Source organism: Prionailurus viverrinus, chromosome D4, assembly GCF_022837055.1.
Source record: "Prionailurus viverrinus isolate Anna chromosome D4, UM_Priviv_1.0, whole genome shotgun sequence".
Classification (NCBI taxonomy): Eukaryota; Metazoa; Chordata; class Mammalia; order Carnivora; family Felidae; genus Prionailurus; species Prionailurus viverrinus.
In genome coordinates this window covers 20,991,756-21,018,758 of record NC_062573.1, presented here as the reverse complement: position 1 = coordinate 21,018,758, position 27,003 = coordinate 20,991,756, and the positions used below count along the sequence as shown (strand labels likewise).

Sequence of the window (27,003 nt, the reverse complement as noted above, 5' to 3'; positions counted from 1 at the left end):
GAGGAAGAGCTATCATTTCTCTGGTTAAGTGAAGGAATTGGTATTATGGGTTAACATTTCTTAGGGAGCAGGTTGGTCCTCTGTCGTTCTGTGTCTGGGCACCCGGGACTTGCTATGAAGCACTCTACCCATGTTTCCTTCATCTTCCTTTTTTTTTTTAACCACTTCTCTCCATTCCTTAAAAATCAGTTGTGATGTACCAGTGCCCTCATCTAATAGAGCAAGGATACAAATGGACTTCTTACCATTTACCCCTCAGTGATTGAAGAGTAGCATTGCATTTTCCATTCACTCAAGGACAGTCAAAAGATGGTAGTCCTGTTGGCCATGGTGTTGAGCTTGCCTAGAGTTTGCTTTATTGCAGCTCTATGGTTAATATGAAAAAACTGGCATGACATTTCATTAGTAAAAGAAGTTCTTGTAGATAATAATACCGTATGGATGGAAAGTGTTTGGAAAGTCATTATTAAAATAATCAGTAACAGCCATAGAAATCTGAAAAATTAACATTCTTTAAAATTTGGTTTGGGACCAAGTCACCCTTGTCAAAAAGTTGATGGATGAATAAAAATAATCATCGTTACATTGTGTACCCATCACTAAATAGCTTATCCACAGAGAGAGATGCTGAACCCAGCTCTCTATTATCAGTTTCTACCAGCTTTCCACAGGCAACTTTTGCTCTCCCAATTTCCTAAACCTGCCTGGAGTGACTTCCTTCCAACACTTGAATAACTCCTACTGATCCTTAATGATTCTGCCTGAGCATTACCTCCACGAAGTCTCCCCTCAGTACCCCATCCCCTCTGCTGAACTTTCGTAGTGCTGGTTCATACCTCTGCAAAAACACTAAGAACATCAACATGGAAAATGTCTCTTTACCTCTTTATCTCCACCTTCAGACCTTTAGCTCCTTAAAGGCAGAGATCCTATTTTTGTCTCTCCAGAAACTATCACAGTGCCTGGTACACAATAGGTGGTCTTTAAATGTTTTCTGAATGAATTGTTAATCAGTGAATAAATATTCAGATTTTAAAAGACTAATTGGTTGATATAAAGCCAGAAGAAAGCATCTCAAAAAAGAGGTGTGCAGTTATGTTGAAGGAAGAGAACACATCACATGATGTTAAGATGTTCAGTAACCAGGTGAAAAATTCCAAAGTTTTCAGCTAATCCCAAGCTAAACGTTAGTTAACAATTTAGTACCTACAGTCCTGAAACATATCTGAACTTCAAGTTGTTCTTTCTTGCACAGGTTTTTGTGATTTATTTATTTATTTATATTTTTGAGAGAGAGAGTGTGTGTGTATGTGTGTGTGTGTGAGAGAGAGAGAGAGCAGGGGAGGGGCAGAGAGAGAGAGGGAGATAGAATCTGAAGCAGGCTCCAGGCTCTGAGCTGTCAGCCCAGAGCCCAGTGCAGGGCTCGAAGTCGTGAACCACGAGATCATGACCTGAGGTGAAGTCAGATGCCTAACCAACTGAGCCACCCAGGCATCCCAGTTTTTGTGCATTTTTAATCTTCTTTAGGTAGGTCTGATGTTTGAAGATTCAAGAGAAGCACTAAAAGAGGAATAAATAAATGAGTGAAGGTTTAGGGAGAGTGATTCTGAACTAATACTTAGTTCTGTTTGCGAATATGAAATGCTCTGATATGAGGACTGATTACCCAGGGTGCTTCATGTCTCCTGTTTTCACAGGAATTTCACTCAAAATGAGGTCAACATATTGAAGACATTAGAACACTTCCTCCCATGACAGGTTAAGTATAGGTATTGGTTGCCAGTGGAATTTTTTTAAACCCTTGTTGCTGTGGAATGTTTCAGAGCTGGGTGGGCACCCATCTGTTTGAAGTATTCAAGATGATAGGAATCATGGCAGTGCTGAATAGATGAGATCTAGGGACTTTTCTGAAATTTGAAAAACCAGCAGGGTCTAAGAGTCTGATCTGCTGGTGTTTGAAGGGGCATTCTTCTCAGTGCTGCCCTGTATATTTGGCAGTTATGAGATTAGTGCTTTGCTAGAGATCAAGCCAGAGCTGGCACTGAGATATCAGGCGGTTCACACCATCCCTTTTGTCTCTGCTACTTATCACTGCTTTCAGAAAATGAAGTTCCATACACATAGGATTGAGTCCACACTATATAGCCTTGTTGGAGAAGGCACAGTGGATAATTAGGAGGATATTCAGTGGAGAGAGCCCAGATATTAAAGGTGTGTTTCAATCCTAACAATGTAACTGTTTGGCAAGCTCAGTGCAACCTTGGGAGTCTCGGCTTCTTTCTTCAGTGAGTGGAGAAAAATACACCTATCCTCATAGGCTTTAGGTAAGGATGAAATATAATGCAGATAAATCAACTCTTACAGTGCCTGGCTCTTGGTCCTCACTTAGTGTTATCGCTCTCCCCCGCTCCCCTCATTTTATTGTTTTATAAAGAACTCCCAGGGTTTTTACTCTAAGATAAGAGAGCTCTGGCCAAGATAAAACAAGAGGTTGTTCTAAAGATGTATCTATTTTCTCTAAAAATAAATGTAATGTAAAACACCGAGGAGCTTGTAAAACCAAGACAAAACAAAACATTACCCATGATCTCACCATGCTAACATAACAGTTACTTTTACTGAAATATTTACTATTAGCTTTCAGAAAAAGTTTCTAATTTTTCACTGCAGCATGGTAATGGCTTATCAGACTTTGCTTACAGACTGTTTTATCAGTGTATAAACCTCAATTGTAAAATGGTGGTAATAATAGTATCTGTAGTGCCCATTACCATGAGGATACAGAAAGATGGTATCTCCCATACTCTGAGTACGCACCTGACACAGGAAGTCCTCTGTAATGCCGACTGTTCTGTAGTATAGAATAGTTCTATATAGTATAGAATAAGTTCTAGATGTTCAGGGTTGGTTTCTTTTACATTTTTTAATATGCAGTGGTTTTTATTTTTCTCTTGTCGGGTCTTTCAAACTTTTTTTTATGGTTTTGCACTTGACTTTGATGCTTAGAAAGATTTTCCCCACCTCAAGATCAAATAATTATTCTAGTGCTCTTCTCTATAGTTTTTTAGAAGTTTACTCTTTTTTTTTTTTTTTTTGATAAGGAGGCTCCATGTCCAACGTGGGTCTTGAACTCATGATGCTGCAACCCCAATATCAAGAGTCACACATGCTCTACCAACTGAGCCAGCCAGGTGCCCTACATTTTTAGTTTTGGGATTTAATCAGTTATCCCAGAACCAGTTAATGATTAACCTGTTCTTCCTTCTGCTGTGAAATGTCAATCTGATCATGTATTAAATTCTTACCTATCATGCTTGAGTATGTCTCAGGACTTTCTTTTCTGTACCATTGATCTGCCTATGCTTTTATCAGTATGCCAATATTTAGTTACTATAGCTTCATTATATACCCCAGGTGTCTTATAATACAAATCCCTCTCATTCTAATTTTTCAAAAGTTTCTTGTCTAATCACCTGTTTATCTTCTGAAATTATCTTTGTACTGTTCAATAAGATACAGTGAAATAATAATACTAATTATAATGCCAGCCAGTATTTACTGAGCACTTACAGGCACTGTGGCTCACACTTTATTGGCAGTGGCTCCCATTTAGAGATCTGTTTTGTCTACCATTTGACAATGGTTAACAATTAGTTAATGCCCGTTTGCATTGTTTTCCTCCTATCCTCTCTTTTGCTGTCGCTCCTGAGATCAGCATACAACTTGAAGTCAAAAGCCTTGAGCAGAGCTGGACAGCACAAACTGTCTGGGCCAGTTGAGGCGTATCACGTGACTCATGGAAATGAGTGCAGCAGACAGGGTCTAAGGCAATAGAGAGTGGCAGAGACTAGTAAAATGGGGAGTTCATATTCTATCCAAAGAGGGCTGTCACTTCTTAGCTCTTGTACACTTGCCAACGTGAAGATTTATAGACAGTTTCTAACTCTTCCAATTTTTCAAGAGAAGCCAGAACTCTGGATGTTTGCATTTTATGTCCTATTAAAAAAAAAAAAATATATATATATATATATATATATATATATATATATATATATATATATATATATAAAAGATAAGTGAGTGGGCCAGGGAAAATAAGGTCTTTGGGCCACACAGTGGCATTTGTCCATGGGCCGCCAGTTTGTCGCAGTGCTTTAGAGAATTGGGAGGATAGCAGTAGAAAAGAGTGTTGATATGGAGGCAGAGTAGGCCAGAGTCATTTTGCAGCACAGTATGAAGTCCTGTAATCCAAAGCCATGCTCCACTGCCAAACTGCATGGAAAATACAGCTGGCTTCAAAAAAGAGCTTTAGATTTTCAAAATAAGCCATTAATTATTTATAGCATAGGTGCTGGAGCTTTGCACATCAACAGAGTGAACTGTGAACTGTTCTTTGTTTCTGCAGGTGCTTGTGTTAATGTGACAGTGAAGGTGATTGCATATCTCATCTAACAGAATTTACTTTAGGTAGAGAGACTGTTACAACTAGAGTCTGTTTCTTGTGGGCATTGGATTACTCAGGCCTTGCTTTACTTCGACACCACTTGGAGATAGAGCATTTAATACTGGAAAGTATCTGCTCTCTGGCCACCAAGCTTGTAAGATTATAAAGCTCTTCTCTACGTAGTATGAGTGGGAGTTGCAAAGAATATTTTTTGAGCACCTACCACCTGATACTTTACTAAGCACTTAATATATATTATTGCTTTCTTCCCACTATAAGGAAGGCTCATTTCCTCTGTCTTATAGATGAGAAAGTTGAGACTAGCATCTTGTGGCAGAGCATATGGCCTAGAGGTGGATGAAGGTTTCAAATCTAAATTTGCCTCATTCTTGCCATGATATCCCCCTGTTTCCCATATAAATACATACCTGTTTTATGTACATAAGGAAGACTAAAGTATAGATTATTACAGAGAATATGTAAACATCTCAAACTTTCATGTTTCCTGCTATAAACTAACTCAAGTGATAGTTTTAAAGGCAATCAATGTAAGATTTGCATATTTTAACTCTTATTTCCCTTAAAAACTCTTAAGAATTTAGAACCAAACTAAATGAAATCTATGGTATAGATTGGACTTTGTGCCCCCTCCATTTCTTGTTCAAAATAACAAAGGGATCATTTTAATTACTTTTTCCCTTATTTAATTTATAATCCACACATAGAGTTTCACATACCTGTTCCCTTTTTCCTACCATTGTTATCTAGCTTGCCACTATTAAGTGAGTTATTATATAAAGACTTTAAATTTAATTTTTTTTTTAACATTTATTTATTTTTGGGACAGAGAGAGACAGAGCATGAACGGGGGAGGGGCAGAGAGAGAGGGAGACACAGAATCAGAAGCAGCCTCCAGGCTCTGAGTCATCAGCCCAGAGCCCGACGCAGGGCTCCAACTCACGGACCGCGAGATCGTGACCCGAGCTGAAGTCGGAGGCTTAACCGACTGAGCCACCCAGGCGCCCCTAAAGACTTTAAATTTAAAGAGAATCTCAAGGTCCACATATTAAGAAAGGAAAGGTGTGACAATGTAGAGGCTATGTTCTGGGACATGTGGCCAAGCAGGCCTGGGTCACCCACACGGTGACCTTCAACCCTAACATTTTCTTCCACAGGACTTTTTCACCTCATCCTGTCACACAAAAATCTTACCAGGGACCACTTGTGCTAACTGTCATCCTTTTAAAAATCTTCCTGGGTGGTGATCACCTTTTATGTTGTTTCTGGGAATTAAATAGTCTTAAGCCTATATCCTGCCTGAGCAGATGTTGGGCACTGGCTAAATGTTAATCATTGATGGTTCTCTGTGGGCAGTTTAGCGCAAGATCAGGAGGGCTGTCAGAGAAGAGGTAGGTGGGCTTAAAAAATCTCAAGTAGTTGAGCAGAAAGTTCAGAGAACACTAATAGGGAAAGCCACAAAGAACTCAGAATTTCTTGAGAACCTTCGTGTGAATCCTTTCAAACTAGGATGTAAAGAACTGGAAGAAGATTTCATTGCCCTGCTGTGATCTGTAGCACAATTTTCTCCTTGAAGAGGTCACCTTGACCTTTGCATGTCACATGCAGCTCATCTTCCTGCCCCGGGAGTGGAAGAAAGAGCTTATAAAATATCCACTTAACTTTTTTTGGTTAGGTTGAATACAAAGGAGTTGCACAGATCTCTAGGAATGTTGCCAAGAAGGCTAAATTTCTGTGAGCATATCCAACGCTGGAACGCAGGAGTAGAGAAAAGAAATTACTGCTGCCTCCTTCTATGTCCACAAAAAAAGAAACTGCTCTCAACGTAGATGGGACGTGTGAGGCCAGGTGGGGAGAGAAGAAGTGAGAAAGGAGGAATAATAATTTTTTCTGAAAATGAATGAGGGCAGCAAAACAGCTTTTATGGTTGGGCTTGGAGGTGTTAGGCCCTCTCTGAGTCAGCTGGTCTGATGATAACAAAGGACAGATTGGAAGTATGTGGATCCTCTCTTGCTTCTGTCCCTTTCAAAGAAGGTCATGTTCAAACTGGGAAGGGTAAAATAACATAATTAAGAGTGAGTTGTCGGTCCTCATTGAGGAGGTAAGTTTTAAGACAGTACCTACATGATTTAAATGGGTTTTCCAATATCCCTGATTCTAGACATTATATGCCGCCTTCTTTTTTTTTTTTTTTTTTTTTTTTGATTTCACGAAGCATCTCATAATCAATATATAGTTAATATGGCAGGGTATTTTCCCCTGAAAACTTGTTATTAAGTAACTGGTTCATTAGTCTCTTAATCATGTCTCAGAATAAGGGAAAATAAGGTATTTTCCTTATGGGATGTTGTGTCTCAGATCACTATAGACATTTGTCAGTCATTGAACTGAAGAATTATAGTGAAAGGTTGTATGTAGAGAAAGGTACTAAAAGACTAGAAATGAGAAACTGGGGTTCGTATTTCAAAAAGGATAAGAAGATGGGTTCCATAGACCGTGAACAAGGTTGATATTGATCCTGGGCAATACTCTAGAACAAGGGACGGCAAAGCTTTCTTATAAAGGACCAGGTAGTAAATATTTTTGGCTTTGTGGCCATACAGACTCTGTCACAATTGCTCAGTTCTGCCATTACAGCGTGAAAACAGCTGTGCTAAACAACACGTAAACAAATGAACATTGCTGTGTTCCATTAACACTGCTTTTTACAAAAGTAGGCAGCAGGTCAGATTTGCCAACCTCTACTTTCGAATACATTTGAATGGTTTTGTGTGTGTGTGTGTGAGTATGTAGAGAAGTGGTCAGTCTTGGTTCTTTGAGAATAAATCGGGCCTGGGAAGTTCTCCATCATTTTTCAACAGAGTTATTGTTACATAAGATCGAAAGTATAGTTTATTTTGAGGTCATTGAGGCATTTGGCAGAATGTTTCAAAAGAAGCTATACAGAAGATGGAGAAATGTGGACCACTGCAGTTAGATAATTAACTCTTTGGTGCCTGCTGTCTTTTAACTGATAAGATGACCATATATGAGTGCAAGGCAGAAACGAATGCTACCAGAATAATTTAACAGTATCATTTCTTTAAAATACTGTCTATATTAGCTTTTGAGATAAAAAGAACCGCAAACATAATGTACTATATTCTGATAATAAATTACCCCAATTTGTTTGATGGAATTATGTATATTAAAATCATAATTGTGTTTTTTTTTAATTCTTTTTTAACGTTTATTTATTTTTGAGACAGAGAGAGACAGCATGAACGGGGGAGGGTCAGAGAGAGAGAGAGGGAGACACAGAATCTGAAACAGGCTCCAGGCTCTGAGCTGTCAGCACAGAGCCTGACGCGGGGCTTGAACTCACCAACCGCGAGATCATGACCTGAGCCGAAGTTGGGTGCTTAACCAACTGAGCCACCCAGGTGCCCCAATCATAATTGTGTTTTTAAAAGAGCGTCATTATTTCCTGCTGCTCCATTGCTGAAAATGTAGTGTGTCCCACTCAGTACAGTCTTCATTCCTTGCCCCTGAAATAGTCTGCATTTTTTTTTTAATTTTTTTCTTCAACGTTTATTTATTTTTGGGACAGAGAGAGACAGAGGATGAACGGGGGAGGGGCAGAGAGAGAGGGAGACACAGAATCTGAAGCAGGCTCCAGGCTCCGAGCCATCAGCCCAGAGCCCAACGCGGGGCTCGAACTCACGGACCGTGAGATCGTGACCTGGCTGAAGTCGGACGCTTAACCGACTGTGCCACCCAGGCGCCCAATAGTCTGCATTTTTAATCAACAAATGGCAATGGCAATGGCAAATTAAATTAAATTTTTGTGATTCAAACTTCATCTTCATACCAGGTTCCTATTAACTAACAAGCATACAGTAGGAACATTCAGAAATTAAAGGCTGTCTCTCCCAAGTTCAGTGTTTAAAGTGGGGTGGCTTCCAGTTATGGAATGAGTAAGTCCTGGAGATGAAAGTCACAGCATAGGGAAAATAGTCAATGGTATTGTAATAGTATATGGTGACAAAAGGTAGCTGACTGGTGATGAGTATAGCATGAATTATAGAGTTATGGAATCACTGTATTGTATAGCTGAAACATCACGTGTCGACTATATTTAAGCTAACAAAAAAACCAACTTTATAGACAACACAGTGTAAAGTAAGCCCTTTGTGTGTAGCAGTTTTCCAACAATTTAAGTTGGTACTAGACCAAAAATTCCTCAGGACTATAAGTTTTAGCCACAAAGTCTATAAACTTTCCCTTCCTAAGATTCAGATGTATTTGATGTTATAGTACTTATTCACATTTCCCAGAAAATGCCAGCCGTCTTCTAGAATGCAGTGTGAAAAGGGGGGAAAAATCAGAGTCTGTGACTGCGGGTCAGAGAGGACACAGAGCAGAAGCAGGTATAATGGAATAAAAGTGTGTCAGCTGGGACTCAGTACTACAAGGGACAGAAAGGTAGCTAGCTCAGTCTGGCCTAAAAGGAGAGACAAAGAAAAGGGGGGAGAGAGAGTGGGAGGAGAGGGGAGAGATTTTTAGCAATGTATTTACTTCTCTGGCTGAAAAGTCCAGCAATCTGGCTAGTTCCTAATCATGCAGACATCATGTGACAGCTGTCACCAAGTACTAGTAATGGGTTTCTCTCTGCTCTGACCTCCATGATGTTAGCCTCACCCTCCGTTACACATTGTGACCCCCAGCAGTTTTGGGTTCTTCCCATCGTGTTGGCAAAACAGCCCTCGCAGCCCTCACATCTCGCTATCCAGGAAAATCAGAGAGCTGCTTTGTCAGGAGTTCCATGGAAGAGAAAGGAAACTTCTTTTTCCCAGAAGCCCCAGGGAACATCTTTTACTTTCATTGGCTCTATGAGTTTATGTACCAGTTCCTGAACCAACCGTTGAGAAGGTGGGTAGAACATGCTGATTGGCTCACATCGATCAAGGCCTGCCCCCAGAGCTACAGGTAGTGTCCCTGACTCAGACTCTAAGAGAATGGGGAAGGACTGTTTTCTCAAAGGGGATTCAGGGTCCTGCTCCCAGGAAGGAGGGAGCAACAAACGGCTGTCTACCACAAGAGCTGTGAGAAGTGACAGCATGAAAGGAAACACCAAAGAGGAGATGGCAGATGTTCCGGATAAAACAGCACAGCATCCTTATGCCTTTACATATTTGCGTAGCTTTTAAAGCATCACTAAAATGGTAATAATGCATCACTGATATTCATAGTGATGAACCTGAGACATCCAGGAAAGGTTAAATTATGTTTGATTTACTAAGACAGGGAAGAAGTTAATGGATGTTAGAAAAATCTGTGTGTGTGTTAATAAATGTCAGTGTTTTTTTTTTTTTTTAATTTTTTTTTTTTAAACGTTTTATTTTATTTTTGGGACAGAGAGAGACAGAGCATGAACGGGGGAGGGTCAGAGAGAGAGGGAGACACAGAATCGGAAACAGGCTCCAGGCTCCGAGCCATCAGCCCAGAGCCCGACGCGGGGCCCGAACTCACGGACCGCGAGATCGTGACCTGGCTGAAGTCGGACGCTCAACCGACTGCGCCACCCAGGCGCCCCAGTAAATGTCAGTGTTTTAAAAAGGACTAAAACTAAGCCAACCAAAAGCTCTTTTTACCATATCAGGCTTTTTTTTTTTTTTAATGTCTTGCATTTCCTTGCACTTAATCTTAACCTGTACCTCACCAAAGCCATGGGTTTAACTGTGGACTATTTGAATAAGCCGTGTGTTCACTGTATTTGGTTTATATCTTAACGAGGTAAAATCACATTTATTAATGAAAATACTGTTTTTTGCCTTGTCCAGAATGCATACACAGCCACAGCTATCAACAGCACCAACTTCTGCACCTCCGCCAAGGACGCCTTTGTCATTCTTGTGGAGAATGCTTTACGAGTGGCTGCGATCAACACGGTGGGGGATTTCATGTTATTCCTAGGCAAGGTAAGACCAAATATGTTATCTGGGACATACAGTGAAGTTATATATATATATATATATATTCTTTCATTTGAAAAATGTCTAGCTCATCAAAAAACTATTAAGTAAAATATGTAATATAAAGGAAGCACTTACAAAGCCCTTAATATGCATCAGGCACTGTTCTAAGTTCTTTACATGTATGGTATTCATTTAATCCTAACAATAAATTTGTAAAGGAAGTTATATTATCCTCACTTTACAGATGGGGAAACTGAGGTACAACAGTTCAGTAATTTGCACATGTTCCTCCTTACGTAATTCGGTCTGTAAAGAATTCAGAAACAGCCTGCTTAGTGGTTAGGGGTACTATATCTGGAGCCTGACTGCCTGGATTTAAATCCTAGCTCTGTCACTTACTAGCTGTGTGACCTGAGGCAGGCTACATAGCCATTCTGTGCCTCAGTTTGTTCATCTATGAAACTGGGATAATAATAGAGCCAAACTCTTAGGGTTGTAAGGATTAAACTGGGTAATACATGTAGTGTACCTAACATGGTGCTTGATACATTGTAAATTCTCAGTGAATGTTAGCTGTCATTGTTACTACGTATAAACTCCTTTAAAACAGCTGTGAGGCGCTAGAGTGGCCAAAATGAACAAATCAGGAGACTATAGATGCTGGAGAGGATGTGGAGAAACGGGAACCCTCTTGCACTGTTGGTGGGAATGCAAATTAGTGCAGCTGCTCTGGAAAGCAGTGTGGAGGTTCCTCAGAAAATTAAAAATAGACCTACCCTATGACCCAGCAATAGCACTGCTAGGAATTTACCCAAGGGATACAGGAGTACTGATGCATAGGGCCACTTGTACCCCAATGTTTATAGCAGCACTCTCAACAATAGCCAAATTATGGAAAGAGCCTAAATGTCCATCAACTGATGAATGGATAAAAAAATTGTGGTTTATATACACAATGGAGTACTACGTGGCAATGAGAAAGAATGAAATATGGCCCTTTGTAGCAATATGGATGGAACTGGAGAGTGTAATGCTAAGTGAAATAAGCCATACAGAGAAAGACAGATACCATATGGTTTCACTCTTATGTGGATCCTGAGAAACTTAACAGAAACCCATGGGGGAGGGGAAGAAAAAAAAAAAAAAAAGGTTAGAGTGGAAGAGAGCCAAAGCATAAGAGACTCTTAAAAACTGAGAACAAACTGAGGGTTGATGGGGGGTGGGAGGGAGGGGAGGGTGGGTGATGGGTATTGAGGAGGGCACCTTTTGGGATGAGCACTGGGTGTTGTATGGAAACCAATTTGACAATAAACTTCATATATTGAAAAAATAAATAAATAAAAATAAATAAAAACAGTTGTGAGGGAATGAGACTTACCTACCTATCCTTAAAGCATCTGAAAAAAGGTATTTTTTTTCTATACTATTAAAATCTGCAGAATAATAAATAGCAATATAATTGGATTTCTTTGTATCTGTATTTCAAACCATAAAATGCTCAGAAAATTTGAAAAATTGAGCTGAGCTGACATCACTATAATCTAATAATAGCATTTTTATATATGCCCTCCCAGTGTTTTTCTTAATAGGTTTATATTTCTATGGTATAATAATTATAGCCTACATACCAGTTTGTTCTGTCCTTCTTACTTCACATTATATCATATACATTTTTCATATTGCTTTGATAATCTTCATAATTATTAATTCTCATTATTGTCAGTATTTCATCAAATGCTATTTTTTTGTTATTGTTATGTATGTATGTATGTATTTTGAGAGAAGGAGAAAGAGAGCGAGCAGGGGAGAGGGGCAGAGAGAGAGAGAGAGAGAAAGAGAGAGAATCCCAAGCAGACTCCACGCTCAGTGCAGAGCCCAGCATGGAGCTTGATCTCATGACCATGAGATCATGACCTGAGCCGAAATCAAGGGGCAGATGTTTAACTGACTGAGCCACCCAGGCGCCCCCATCAGATGCTATTCCTAAACATTCTGTTGCTACCAAACACTTAGGTTACTCCAGCCACTGTGTGTTGAAAATGTTTTTGAAAAGGAAAAAATATTTGGTGTAGAGAGGCATGGAAAGCACAGTGTGGTGTTAAGTTCTCAGGCAACTGTCATCTAAAAAGAATGATAAAACTGTACACATAGTTCTTTTGGAAATTTGTAATTAAACTTACATTATGACTGTTGGATTTATTATTGTCATGTTTTTACAATAAGAGGAAATGTTTTAGAGTAAGGATTTAATAAGTTAATCTGTGTCAAGGAGTATAGTGTTGATAACAGTGTTACTGTTATCAACTATTGCTATTATTTATATGCTATATGACTGATTTAGGAAGGCTTCAGATTTTTTGTCTATTGTCTATTTTATGTTTTCCATACTTGTATTTATCCCTGCTACTAAAATCCCTGTATTTTAAGTGAAGCAACTTAAAATAAAAACATATGTACACAGAGCAATTGAAATAAAAGAGGGCGCCTGGCTGGCTCAGTCGGTTAAGCATCTGACTTTGGCTCAGGTCAGGATCTCACAGTTTGTGCTTTGGGTAAAACATGAGCCCTGGGTAAGCCCCACTTCTCTCTCTCTCTCTCTCTCTCTCTCTCTCTCTCTCTGCACCTCATTCGCTTGTGCTCTCTCTCTCAAAAATACATAAATACATAAAAAAATAAAAGAGAAGCCATATATCGGAATAACAGAAAACAATGTGGTAAAAATGGCAATTTTTATATCTCTTTTCTTTTTTTTTTTTTAACTTTTGTTGTTTTTAATTAAGTAGTCTCCACACCCAACATGGGATTTGAACTCATGACCCTAAGATCAAGAGGTCGCATGCTCTACCGGCTAAGCCAGCCAGGTTCCTCTATCTCTCTTTTCACTTCATATTATGTCATGAGCATTTACTATTTTATTAAAAATGTTTTAAACATGGTTATACAATTGTATTATCATTTCTTTAACCAAACCTCTAATTTTCTTTTTATAGTTAAACTGTTCTCATTCTACTAATATGAAGTGTGATACAGTGAAGCCATTGTATGCAAACCCTTGCCTGTGTCAATCCTTATTTCCTGAGGCCAGAATCCTGGAAGTGGAATCAATGAGTCAGAGTACCTAATAGGTTTCTGGATGTGCATTACCAAATTGCTTACCAGAAACATGAAAGTTTGAATAATACAAAACTTATAACACTGTAAGAAAATTACTTTTAAAACATAGAGAGATAGACTTTTTTTATTTGATTGATTTATTTTTTAAAGTTTATTTATTTATTTTGAGAGAAAGAGAAAGAGAGAGAGAGAGACAATGCGAGTTGGGGAGGGGCAGAGAGAGAATCCCAAACAGTCTCCGTGCTCTCAGCGCAGAGCCTGATGCAGGGCTTGAACTCACGAACAAAGAGATCATGACCCAAGCCAAAATCAAGAGTCGGACACTTAAGCCAACTGAGCCACCTGGGTACCCCAAGATAACTTTTTTTAAATTGAGATATCCAAAAAAGAGAAAAAAAATAAGAGGGGAAAAAAGTATTTTAGTTTCCAACATACTAAGATAAACATTCTTCAGTTTTCTTTTTTAAGACTGTAGTTCTGATCACAGAATACAGTATATCTTTTAAAAAGAATTTCTTTCACTGCAATTAAAAGTAGCTGCTGGTATGCAGAAATGGTCCCTGATCAGATAATTCACATAGGTAGATCAGAATAAGCATTATAAAAGATGGTGTCAGGAACAAACTATGGATAACATGCAACAACTTAGATAAATCATGAGGGAATATTGCTGAATGAAAAACATTAATCCCAGAAAATTAAATACTGTATGATTCCATTTATATAACATTCTTATACTTTTTTTTTTCAATGAAGTAAGCTCTACACCCAACGTGAGGCTTGAACTCATGGCCCTGAGGTTAAGAGTCATATGGTCTAAGTGAGCCAGGAGGTACCCCAAATTATTTTCTCTTACATACCTTTTCTTTTTTTTAATTAAGTAAGCTCTACTTCCAAAATGGGGCTTGAACCATTTATAAACATTCTTAAAATGATAACATTATGGAAATTGGGAACAGATTTATGGTCACCCAGTTAGGGCTGGGGTTGCAGGGAGACATAGGGGAAGTTATAAAAGGCTAAAGTGAGAGATCCTTGTTATGATGGAGATGTTCTGTACCTTGTCAGTATCAATGTCAGTACTGGGGTTGTGATATTGTACTCTAGTTTGACAAGGTGTTACTGTTGAAGGGAACTGGGTAAAAGGTACATGAAATCATTCTGTGTTATTTCTTACAATGAAATGTGAATTCAAAATTGTCTCAAAATATAAAATTTAATTTTAAAAACCCTGAATTTAAAAGAAAACAGAAGACAATTCCATGGATTCCATTTCTGTGGAACCCCAGTGGTTTCATGGAATGGCAAATTAGATTTAGGAGGGATCTTATCTCCCCTAGTTTAGTGGCTTGTGATCTGTGACCACTAGCCTATTGGGTCTTCACAGGTAAGAACAGAGATTTACAAACTATTTCAACATTTTCAGGTCTCATAGATATTGCATATTAGCCCAATAAAACTATCCAAAAAAACCCACAAAATCTGAAGCTCTTCACTTCTGTGTGAAATTATTTTATCTCATTTGCTAATACTTTTTCTAACATTAATTATTGGTAGTTTATTTGGTGTTGATTAATAAAAATGATAATATGAATTATTACTTGTACGTGCTATTTTACTGTCAAAATCTTTTAAAACATGAGCTCCATGTGGAAAGGGCATCGCAAATACAAGATTTATGGTGGAAATGAAAGAAACAAACAAAGATTGCTAAGCACTGTGTCAAATGCTTTCAGAATGCTTATTTTAACAATGGGATGTATGTATTTTTATGTCTCTTTTAAAGGTGGAAAAACAGATTCAGAAAGGTTACATGAACTTGCTTGGAGTCACAAAACTAAGAAGTATTAACTCTGTGATTCAAATCTACATCTTTCTGATTCTAAAACTAGCACCCTTTCCTTTCTGCTTCTCCCATCCTACCCTGTGTATGAATCTCTTCTATGGTGTCACCAAAAACGTGTCCTGTAGAACAGGAGTGTTGAAATGTTTAAAATCATGCATCCTATTAGAAAAAATTTTTGAGCACACTTCCTAATATATTTACATTTATTAATGATAAATGTACAGCTTTTACTAATATATACATGGTAAAGCATAGTATAAAAGGAAATTAAGATAAATGAGAAATATAATTTGAAGTCCCAGGTGCTCCTAAATTCTCCCTGGGGTATGTGTACCCCACAACGGAGATCACTGATCTAAGCCAGTACTTCTTGTAGACTTTATCAGAATCACCTGAAGCAAATTTTATTTTATTTTATTTTATTTTATTTTATTTTATTTTATTTTATTTTATCTTATTTTTTAAAGTTTATTTATTTTGAGAGAGAGTGTATATCTGTACATGTACACACACATGAACAGGGGAGGGGCAGAGAGAGAGGGGAAGAGAGAGAATACCAAGCAGGCTCCCCACTGTCAGCGCAGAGCCCAGTTTGGGGCTCCATCTCACAAACTCACAAGCTGTGATCATGACCTGAGCTGAAATCAGAGAGTTGGATGCTTAACCAATGGAGCCACCCAGCTGCCCCCACCCGAAGAACCTTTTAAATGAATATTGCTGGGCTTCATCTTAGCTCTAACCAATTGGACTCTGGGGGTAGGGCCCTGGAATCTGTATCACTCACAAACTCCCCAAGTGATACCTAGCCCTTCTGCAGTTTGAGAACCATTAATGTATCCTCTGTTGACACCCTTTCGTTATATTTGGGAGTAATTATTACATTATTACATTCCCTTGGCTTTTGGGCTAAATATCATTAATTCTTGAAGTTGTTTCTTACTTGTTTATTTGTTTGTTTTGAGAGTGCAAGTGGGGGAGGGGCAGAGTAAGTTGGGGTGGGGGGCACAGAGGAACCGATGAAGCCTGTGATGACAGCAGAGAGCCCGATGCAGGACTCAGACTTTCAAACCATGAGATCATGACCTAAGCCAAGTCAGCCGCTTAACCAACTGAGTCACCCAGGTGGCCCTTAAAGTTGTTTCTAATGTGACAGTATCCAGCCTTCCACTTCAACAGATTTTGTCTCAACATCTAGTTTGTCGGAGCCGCACCTTTTCCCTGTAATTGACTTTAACATTTCAAATGTGGCTTAACTTTTAGTGGTTTAGAGTGAGCATAAAGAACCTCAGTCCTTCTGTAGGACGGATGTCAAAAATTTGAAGAAGATATAAGAAACAACTCATTCTAAAAACCAAAAAGAGTGAAAGAAAATGGATATAATTAGCTATCTATAGAAGTCACCCCAGAAAGTAAATGACTGTAAGAGAGAATTCCTGAGTGTTTGCCACAAAAAATGGTGGAGCGTCATCTAAATTTTGGGCAGACCCAGATTTGCTCCCTAAAATCATCTGAAAATGTACAGGTCAATTTATAGTCTGCTCCTTCTCAGCACTGGACCAGAAAAGGCTGCTGTGGTTCTAGAAGACTCTTTCTTTTCCTTTGTTATTTCATGTTGTATGTTAGGCCAGGTGTAGGGCTGAGCACGAGTGTATTTAGGATTCAGTATAACCCATTACTGCTTTATATCAATATCCAAGTATTTGCTGAGTTCTTACCTTGAAAGAGGGCTGGATTTGGCATCATAAGAGCATTATTTGGGTGATATCTGCCCTTCTACTCTGTGACCTTGGGCAAGTTGGCTAGCATCTCTGAATATGTTTCCCAGTCTATAAAATGAAGGTGATAATGTTGCCATAAACCATTCCTAGGGATTGAAAAGCTGAACTAAATGTATTAAAAGAACCACAAGAAATTTCAAGTGCTGCACGGGAGGGACCAGAGTAGGTGGTTCTTGACAATAAGCAATTTCACTGTTTCTTATATTCTTCTATGATGGATATTTGTGGCAACCTCTTTCTTCACAGGTAATCCAAATCTAAACTACATGGCGACTCATATTAAATTTACCACATGTTCTCTGTGAAAAAATACAAAACAAAGAAAAAACTCTTAGAGATGTTTGTTACAGCATTATTTATATCAGAAAACAATATAAGTCTCCAACTGTAGGAGAATGGTCAAATTTTAAGTCACCCATAAGATGAAATTATGCGGCTAAGTATTGATGAAACATTTATACTGCTACTATAAATATTAATGAATAGCTTTTAATGATTTATTTATATAATACTATTTCATATATATAAAAGTACAATACCCTGGACTGTCAATAATTTTATTCTGAGTGCAATAGTGCAATTTTCTAAAATATGCATGCATAGGGGCGCCTGGGTGGCTCAGTCAGTTGAGCGTCCGACTTCGCCTCAGGTCATGATCTCTCACGGTCCTTGAGTTCGAGCCCTGCGTAGGGCTCTGTGCTGATAACTCAGAGCCTGGAGCCTGCTTCAGATTCTGTATCTCCCTCTCTCTCTGCCCCTCCCTCATTCTCTCTCTCTCTGTCTCAAAAACTAAATAAGCATTAAACTTTTTTTAAAAATAAAATATGCATGCATACATTTGTCTTAAAAATTGCCACAGGTGCTTAAATACGTGAAGTTTTAAGGAACAAGTATAACATTTGGAAACATGACTATTTTTCATGTAAACCAGAAGTGTTTAAAAGATTATTTTTTATTTATGTGATATACATGTATATGTGTGTGTATGGGTATATATGAATTATCCTTTGTAGCTTGCAGTGGAATGAATGTATGCAGCCAGCGTTTATAAATATTAAAGGGAATTTGAAGTCTGCAAATGATGAAGAAATAGTGGTTTTCTATGGTAGGATATTAAATGTGTTCTTTGTTCTCTCTGCTTCAGGTGCTGATAGTCTGCAGCACGGGTTTGGCTGGGATTATGCTGCTCAACTACCAGCAAGATTACACAGTATGGGTGCTGCCTCTGATCATCGTCTGCCTCTTTGCTTTCCTAGTCGCTCATTGCTTCCTGTCCATTTACGAAATGGTAGTGGATGTATTATTCTTGTGTTTTGCCATTGATACAAAATACAATGATGGGAGCCCTGGCAGAGAATTCTATATGGATAAAGTGCTGATGGTAAGTATTTCAAACGCCCTGTACTGCTTTAGAGGTAAACATACTAGTAAAAATATTTTGCAAAACGTTCTCCATGTTTAATTCCTGTTATATGCAACTGAGTAATTTAGAATTAAACCTGTAGGGCTCACGAATGAGGTTAGTCTTGGGGAAATCAGGGAAGAAGGAAGGTCCTCTTGGCATGGATGAGACCATATATATACACCTAGCTAGAGCAATACCCATTAATAGTCCTGAGTTCGCATTATTTCATACTGCTCCCTCCCTCTCTGCAATTAGATGGGTTAGAATTGACTTTTTACAACCTGAATTTTAGTCCTTGAATTGAAACAATTGGACCACTGATGTTCTAAGTGCCCTTTCTTGAAGTGGAGCTCAAAGACAAAAAGTCTTTATTTCCCCGGTGGTAGCACCTGCCTATATTTTTCCGTCTACCACCTTTCCAAATAGTATTGCTGTCAGCCCCATTAGAAGTCATTATCCTAAGTATGCCAGGCCAAACTGAAAGTGTTTTGTAATGAATACAGATTAACAGACTCAGGACTGATAGATTATATACTGTTTTCCATTAGTCAAGATCTGAACTTTTACACAGATATTATATTCCGATTCTTTAGTTATCTAGCCTCTGCAGCTTCCCTGTATTAGAATCTCAATTAAAAATTTTAAAACTTGAGAAACTATTTAAATGTTTCAAATATTATTATCAATGTCAAATGCTCCCAAAATAAGGATGCTTCTTAATAATAGTACTTTGCCATTAAGCTGTGAAATATTCCTATCTGAAGAGTAGGTAATATTGAAGGGTAAACATTAGACCTTGAGATAACAAGTCCTCTTCCAGGAGCCTGGTTTATCTAGTTAAATATAAAATAAATGTGTTAATAAATAAGATAGATTTTTTTTTTCAATTGCAGAAATTTCAAATGATTTAATGGACGTATTGGGTACTGATTATCTCTTTCACTGAAAACACCATCAACTAAATTTTGGAAATTTTCATAATGTCTAAATTATATTTCTAACTGGTTGTTTTCATAATGGAATTTGACTTGTGAGCATTCCATCTCCCTTCTGATTAAGACATTTAGAAGAAGAATTTGGCGGCACCTGTCTGGCCCAGTTGATAGAGCAGGCGACTCTTGATTTTGGGGTTGTAAGTTTGAGACCCATGTTGGGTGTAGAGATTACCTAAATGAATGAATGAATGAATGAATGAATAAATAAATAAGTAAATAAATAAATTTTAAAAACCTTAAAAAAAAGAAGAGGGAGAAATTTGTTTTTTGTGTCTTAAACCCTTGATCCAGAGCAGAGTAACAAAAAATACTTTTTTCTTCTTTTGGTTTTTTCAGTAAGAATGATGAGGATATTTAATGGAGAAGTGCTCCATAAACTTGGACATGATAGAAACATTTCTTTGGGGCATAATCCCATTTTAACTACTTTTGACCACAGGTTCTGGTTGTTACTTCCTGTCTTCCTGCTTTATGGAGTAATTTCAAAGCCAGATAGACATTTTTTTAAAGTAGCTTATTTATGGTTGGGTAAAAACAGTATTCTGCGCTTAGTAGAATCAATGCTTTCTTTTACCTGCTAGGGCTAGTTTAAAGAGAGGGCTTATGGAATAAAACGCTCTTGTTTTTCTGTTTAACCTTGATATGGAAAAAGTCAGACAACAAATAGAACAATAATCTAAGTATGAGAAAACAGTCTTTTAAGAAAGCATTAGGGATTTTCTCTTCCAGATAGAAGTAACATTCTCTCTTTGAGCTTAAGTGGGATTGTCACAATAAATGGATGGAAAAAAGATGTCCTAAAGATATCACAAGTTGCAGCCCATGTGCACAGATTTAGCAGCTGTTGTGTAGTGATACTAAATATTATTCACTGCTCTGGTTTTAGGCCATCCGTGTACTGATATTGAATTAAAAATGTCAGTGTTCCTTAGAATTCATCTGCCAACCAAAATCTGAAAGGACCTAAGAATTTATGCAATTTGGTCCATATTTTGCAGGAGTTTGTGGAAAACAGTAGAAAAGCAATGAAAGAAGCTGGTAAGGGAGGCGTTGCCGATGCCAGAGAGCTAAAGCCGATGGTAGGTGGAGATGAGGAGGTGACCGCCCTCCAAGAATTTCACTTTCACTTCCTCTCTCTCTCTGTTTTCACTGACTGCACTTCTTCAGGAGAAGCTTTTGTTGTCTGTATCACACAGGATGTGCTGCTCTTTCTGTTTGTGTGTTTACCCATCACTTGGATGGCAGAATTCTTGTCACAACTGAGACCGCCTTCTGTAAAAGTAAGCTGAAAGGAACAACATCTGTCTCAGGGCTTATCACCAAGCAGGGGCTAATTTTTGTCCCTAAAGTAAAATGGCCATTTCTGGTTTTGGGTTTTTTTTTTCTTTTAATTTTTAGCTGTACGTGTTTGGTTTTCAATGGAATGGACATTTGGTTGTACACTTGAACTGACAGTTTAATTTTTATCATTTTGGAAGGTGATACTAGCAATTCCTTTCAACTTGCTAAAATTCACATTCCCCACTTTTTTAATATTGGTTTGTTTCTGTTGCTGTCTTTTACCCTTTGCTGACTTTTTCTTCTGTTGCCTGGATTGTACTTTCTTTGTTTCTTAAGCTGTTTTTCAGTAGCAAACAAGATTACTCCATCAACACTCACATTCCCACTCAGTAAAACAACCTGGTCTTCTCTAACCTCAGCTTAATTGTGAGAAAGGTCAATGATCTCTGGTCAGTGATATGTATGTATATTCTAAGTACTCTACTTTCATTTGGGAAAAAAAGGCAACTTAGTCAATGTAAGAGAATCCTGAGTTGCTTTTGCCACAGATACTCTCACCTCTGCATAATGACAGATAACCCTCGCATATCTTTGTGTAATTACTGCTTATTTTGCAAATGTATTGTTATTAAACAGCATGTTATTTAAAAATATTATATAACTGCCTACGTCCTGAAACAGCTAATTTTAAATAATGTGCCTTCTGATTGCACGTGATGTCCCGAAGTGTGAGATGAAGACTCCTCTTTCTTACTAAACTATACAGTTTAATAAGTGGTTGATTTCATAGGTTTCCAACTTGCATAAAACAAGCACGTTTAAGTATATAAGAGTAAAGGAAATGGGTTTGTTTGAGGTTGGGTGCTGGGGAGGCCATATTTATATGCAAAATAATTGCATATTCAACCTAAATTAAAACCTCAGCAGAATGTTTAGATATAAATTCCTCCGTAACCCCCTCCAGGGCCTATTTTGGTGTTGCTGTTAATAGCATTAATGATTGTCAGAGTCAAAACTTCAATGTTTATTTCCCAAGGTACAGATCACTCTAATCGTAAGTCAAAGGATGTAGAACTCTTAGTTTTAAGTGTGCACCAGCCAGAACTCCGTTGAGTGGGCAAGGGGCACCATCAGCATTCCCCCTGGTCTGGCTTCTTGCCTTCTCTACCCCCCTTTTCTGTATACCTCCTACTTGACCCTGGCCAAGGGGGACGGTAGTGAAGATTCTGCCGACCCTCTGGTGGCATGGTTAAATGAGGAAGGCTTCCTTCTTGCCACTGTTTGTTTGTCATACGTGTTCAGTAACTGGCTCCCAGTGTAAACCTTAAAAAGGTAAAATATAAAATCTTTAAAATGTAAACTACCTTTGCCCCCCTTTTTTGTCAATCATAATCATTTTTAAAAAGGGAGAAATATTTGGAGGTCTTGACTGGCTTGGTTTGACCATGAATTGGCACATATTTCTGCATTATCCTTTAGTGAAGGATACAGTGTGGAAGACGAGAATACAAGTATGCTGACTCTTACCTAAACCTCTAATTCGTAGGTAATGATTGATACAAGGAGAAATCCCCAGGTTATGTGGCATTCTACCAGAAGCCAAAAATTTAGGAAGATTTTTTCCCCCTAATATTGCTTTCAGTTTTAAATTAATGCCCCTTAACTGAAACACTGCTTTAAAATCTTCATTCATTTTTTGCTTTTGTTTTATGTTGCTCATCAGCTCATTGCTTGCAGATTAATGGCAAAACCCTCCACTATGTTTCCAAATATATCTTCTATGTGCATTGTGCTTCTGGTGTTTTGGACATTATAGCATTTGGTCCCTAAGAATGGTATTTTTTTATGCAGTTTAAAAACTTCCCAGGAGAGAAGTTGAGATGTTGCTTACAGAGTAGTTAAATATTTTAAGTACATCAGTACCTCTGATTCTTATCTCTCTTTTGCATTAGCATGGTAAGAGTTGACCCTGCTACCACTGTGCATCTTGGATGTGTCCCTAAATAATTCTCTGAGAGATTCCTCGTTAAAACTTGGGGTTTGGTAGAAATCAGGATTGCTAACTTGTCTTTGCCTGATTTAATTCACATGTTATTCCCTTAGATAAAAGTTCTGTAAAAGCGCCATACCTATTTAGCCGTATCTATACAATCTGCTGTTAAGTTCACTTGTTTATCTTCTTTCTTAATGGGATATTTTAATTTAGGGTTTACTTTTAGCCTAGAGAATTAATGTTCAGGAAAATGAGGTTTTAAATTTCCCTTTTGATGAGGGATCATTGAATTAAATATAAGTACTTCCAGTTTTCCTCTTGGACTTTTTTTTTTTTTTTTTTTTTTTTTTTTTTTTTTTGAGAAAGAGCCTCACTAGTTCAGGACACTCTGAAGGTCTGTGAGGTCGTCCTATAAATCTTTGAAAATGATTTTAGAAAGATTTACCAAATGTGATGTTATAGAAGTTTAAGAAAGAGAACTTCCGGCCATCTGCTTCAACAGGAAAGAATTTATAGAGGAAAAGGAAAAAAAAAAAAAAAAAAACCTGAACACTGTAACAACATAGGCCAGAGATGTATTCTCTGCATATCTCAGAGACTATCCAAAAGGAAACGTGACTTTCTTTAAATTTTTGTTTTTTTAATGTTTACTTACTTTTGAGACAGAGTGTGAGCAGGGAAAGGGCAGAGGGAGAGAAAGACACAGAATCCAAAGTAGGCTCCAGGCTCCTAGCTGTCAGCACAGAGCCTAACAGGAGCTGGAACTCACAGAGCTGTGAGATCATGAGCTGAAGTCGCTTAACTGACTGAGCCACCCAGGTGCCCCTGACTTTCAACATTCATAGGAATTGCGGCCCCTGGAATATAGGTTCACGCAAAGGGCTCTCAGTCCATTTTGCTTTGTTGCCACTTGTGACCATCTGTGTACTTGTAACATCATTCATGACCTCCTTTTAATGGTAATTGTCTAAGATTATACTCTGTATGACTTTGTTTTCTAGGCTTCGGGAGCAAGTTCTGCTTGAACCTAGCCGACCGTTATGGAACCCATTGACATTCCAAAACAATATATACACATAACTATGTATTTGTGTGTGTGGGTGTGTGTATATATGTATATGTATGTGTGTATATATATGTATATGTATATACACACACACACATAATCAGCCAAAATCAGAGAAAAGGAACAGGGATTTAATACCTTTTTTATGCTTATTTTTGTCAAACATGTACTCCTTTCATACGGGTGGCTTTTACAAGGCAACTGCCGTCATTTAATGTTTTCAATTGTAATTGTCTTAATGGAAATGTTAAGATTCATATCTGATTAACATTTTTAATAACTTAGAGGAGATTTTAACTTTAGTTATTTAAATGAGATAAAATTATTGTACCGAATTCTCTGTCTAAAGTTTATTCAGGGGTGATTTCCCTGATGTGTGCATAAAATCAAGATCTTATTTTACTGATGCATAAGTCCTAGTGGGATGAGACTAGGCATATGCTTTCAGATAAATAAGGAGTTACTCCAATCAGTTTTCCCCAATCAAAGAAGCCATGTCATTTTACTTTTAGAAACATACAAGTGGACTCAATATGGGAATTTTCATGATCGCTCATGCATTTGTCAGCCAACATTAAAAAGTAACCAACTCCTCAGGTATTTGTAGTTTACCCTAAGCTTCTATAAGAGAGTAGGTTAAAAAGAAAAGGGTAGATAATCTTTCTTATGCAAACTTTGTTCTTATAGTTTGTCTTTTCTTTCATTTTTTACTTTAATAGCATCCTCCACACATTTGTGTGCCTGATTTGAAGGGAAGCTGGGGCACCCAGCGAGTTTAGCCATTAAGTTTCTGTGTATTGATTTGCAGATTAAGTAATGCTGGGAGGAATAAAGAAGGAAGGGAAACTTGGAACACAAAAGCCTTGCAGATTCCAGTGCTTGGGCTTCTGCTTCTAAGGAACTTCAGTGGCTTAGGGCTAAATGGCCATTTTATTCAAATGCTATGAAATCTGAAAACATACTGGCAGGTGCTCCTCTCCTTGGCAATTCATTCAGTATCCAGATTCTACAATGTTTAACTGAAGAATTGGTTATGTTTTGATCCTAAGAGTCGAACATTCTTTTTGTTTGGGGATGGGTTTGGGGTTTTTTTGTTTCTTTGTTGTTTTTCTTTTTTTTAATTCCTAAAGCTTACCAGATATGAATGGCTAATATTCCATTGTTCTGCTTATTGTAATGGTGAATGCTTTAAGAAAAAAAAGTGTAATTTGCTAAGAATAATTCATGATCTGTTTATGCGATAACTCCTTTTTGTTACAATTTTTTTAAAAAAGGCTATTTTTGTTAATGTAAAGTAAATATTTCAGAGCAAATTTTTTAAACTTATTGCACTAAATACAGGCTCTGTACAAAAAAAAAAAAGCCTCAGCATTTTATCATTCCATGGAAGAAGAATCTTTTGAAAGAAAGCATTGCCTCCTACCAGAATTAGACAGTGAATTAGACCGGTATGATGGAAATGCATACAATTAATGTCACTAGGGCTTAATAAGCAGCTGTTTGCTAATGTGCTTCCTTTCAAAGGGTTAGACCTTTAAATTGCTGCAAAAGGTAAATTGTATTTTTTTTTTTTTAAGTATCCGTGTTCTTTACTCTAGCTAGGCTAAAATTTGCTAAATGCCTTGGTTTCTTTTCAAAGCTCATGTAATATTTCTGATTTTTCAGAATATTTGCAATAAGAGTCTGGATTTTTAAAAAAACAAACAAACAAAAAACCACACACACACACACAGTTAAGAGCTCATATCTTGGCAAGACCTGGGAAACCAACATTGTGAGACTAGCTATTTTGAAACAATAATTCTCCAGAAGTTAACATCTAACATCGCCAAACGGTATCATTGTACTCTTTTATATCATTTGAAATGGAATAAATATAATTATGTAACTAACAATTTTCCAAATAGATGAGAGAGCAAATCATGTAAGGAAATTCAGAATACCTTCTGTTTCATAGCCACACAGATTTTGGACATTAAGAAACATTGGGAACTAAATTTAGGATTGGAAAAAGTTTGGAAGATGAGTATCAAAACAGAAGACATTCTAGGAGCTAGCTATTCTAGGAGATGTCCCTCCAAAGTGACCTGATGGAAGTCTTGAATTTGGAAATTAGGTTCTACTCACTTGGACATCCCAGCATCATGGACTCTTGCTGCTCCCTGTTCCATTTGCTCGCAATCTCAGCTATTTGGAAGCCACCAGGAATGCTTTCTAATTATCATTTGCAACTAGAACTGTAATCAGAAAGAAATTTTGTATTTTTGTATAACTTGATTGTGTGCCATTTTATATAACAGGTCCTGTTTTACAAATAAATTTCGTTTTACTAACATTGTGTTTAGAAATTATGATCTATGTGTAACCATGTCATTTGAGTTCCAAATTAATTGCCAGGCTGTTTTCCCTGAGTGAATCTGTGTGCTGTCTAAGTAGATATATGCATAGGTGCATATATATTACCACAGGCACACACAGAGAGATGTTTAATATATAGAATATCACTCTCATATGAGCTTCATTCCTTGATACATTTTATAAAGCCTCACAGAGGCTTTTTAGCAATATTTAAATGTTTTGAGGTTATGTTTGGATATTCCTGCTGCCTCTTTCATTCATTGTGAGTCATTCTTCAGCTAGCTATGGGCCGCCTTATTGCTACTCGCTCACTGCCTCCATCTTCTGCCCAAGTGAGAAGAATAGATGAAGAACAAAAATTATCTGTGATATGTGGTTGCCTGAATAATTTTATAAGCCATTGACTCTGTGTTGTGGTTTTTGTCTTTTTCTGTGATGGATCTTCAAAATTGTGTTCAGTACTTACACCTCCAGAGTTCTAGTTAGGGTCCTCTATTGTAAATGGTGATCGTGGTGGCCGGAGTATCACTGTGGGCTCTGCCATCAGAAAAAGCCTCTGGTACATGATTTAGACTTTCTAGGCTCCCGCCTCAATAGTAAGTGCTGCTATAATGTAGTATGGAAGGGAGAAGGTTACATTTCGGTGTTAAGTCCAAGAGACCTATGTTCTACTGGAGGCTTAACCAGTGCGTTAGGTAAACATTAGGAATTTAGCTAGGGCGTTGAGATTACATAATCCTTGCATGGA

General features: G+C 37.8%; 1 protein-coding gene across 3 annotated transcripts in view; it reads left to right on the top strand.

The window, feature by feature from the left end:
- The window catches only part of SLC44A1 (solute carrier family 44 member 1), a 158,808-nt gene extending 132,578 nt beyond the window's left edge, over positions 1-26,230 (top strand). For 2 of the 3 annotated variants that reach the window (XM_047830651.1, XM_047830652.1), the window contains exons 13-15: positions 10,285-10,422; positions 18,302-18,538; positions 20,556-23,355. In XM_047830651.1, the coding sequence (XP_047686607.1) occupies positions 10,285-10,422; positions 18,302-18,538; positions 20,556-20,846 (666 nt within the window). In that variant the 3' untranslated portion in view covers positions 20,847-23,355. Of the gene's footprint in view, positions 1-10,284; positions 10,423-18,301; positions 18,539-20,555; positions 23,356-23,832 lie in introns of those variants that run through there. The other variant, XM_047830653.1, reaches the window with a different exon arrangement.
- Positions 26,231-27,003: the final 773 nt, after the last annotated feature.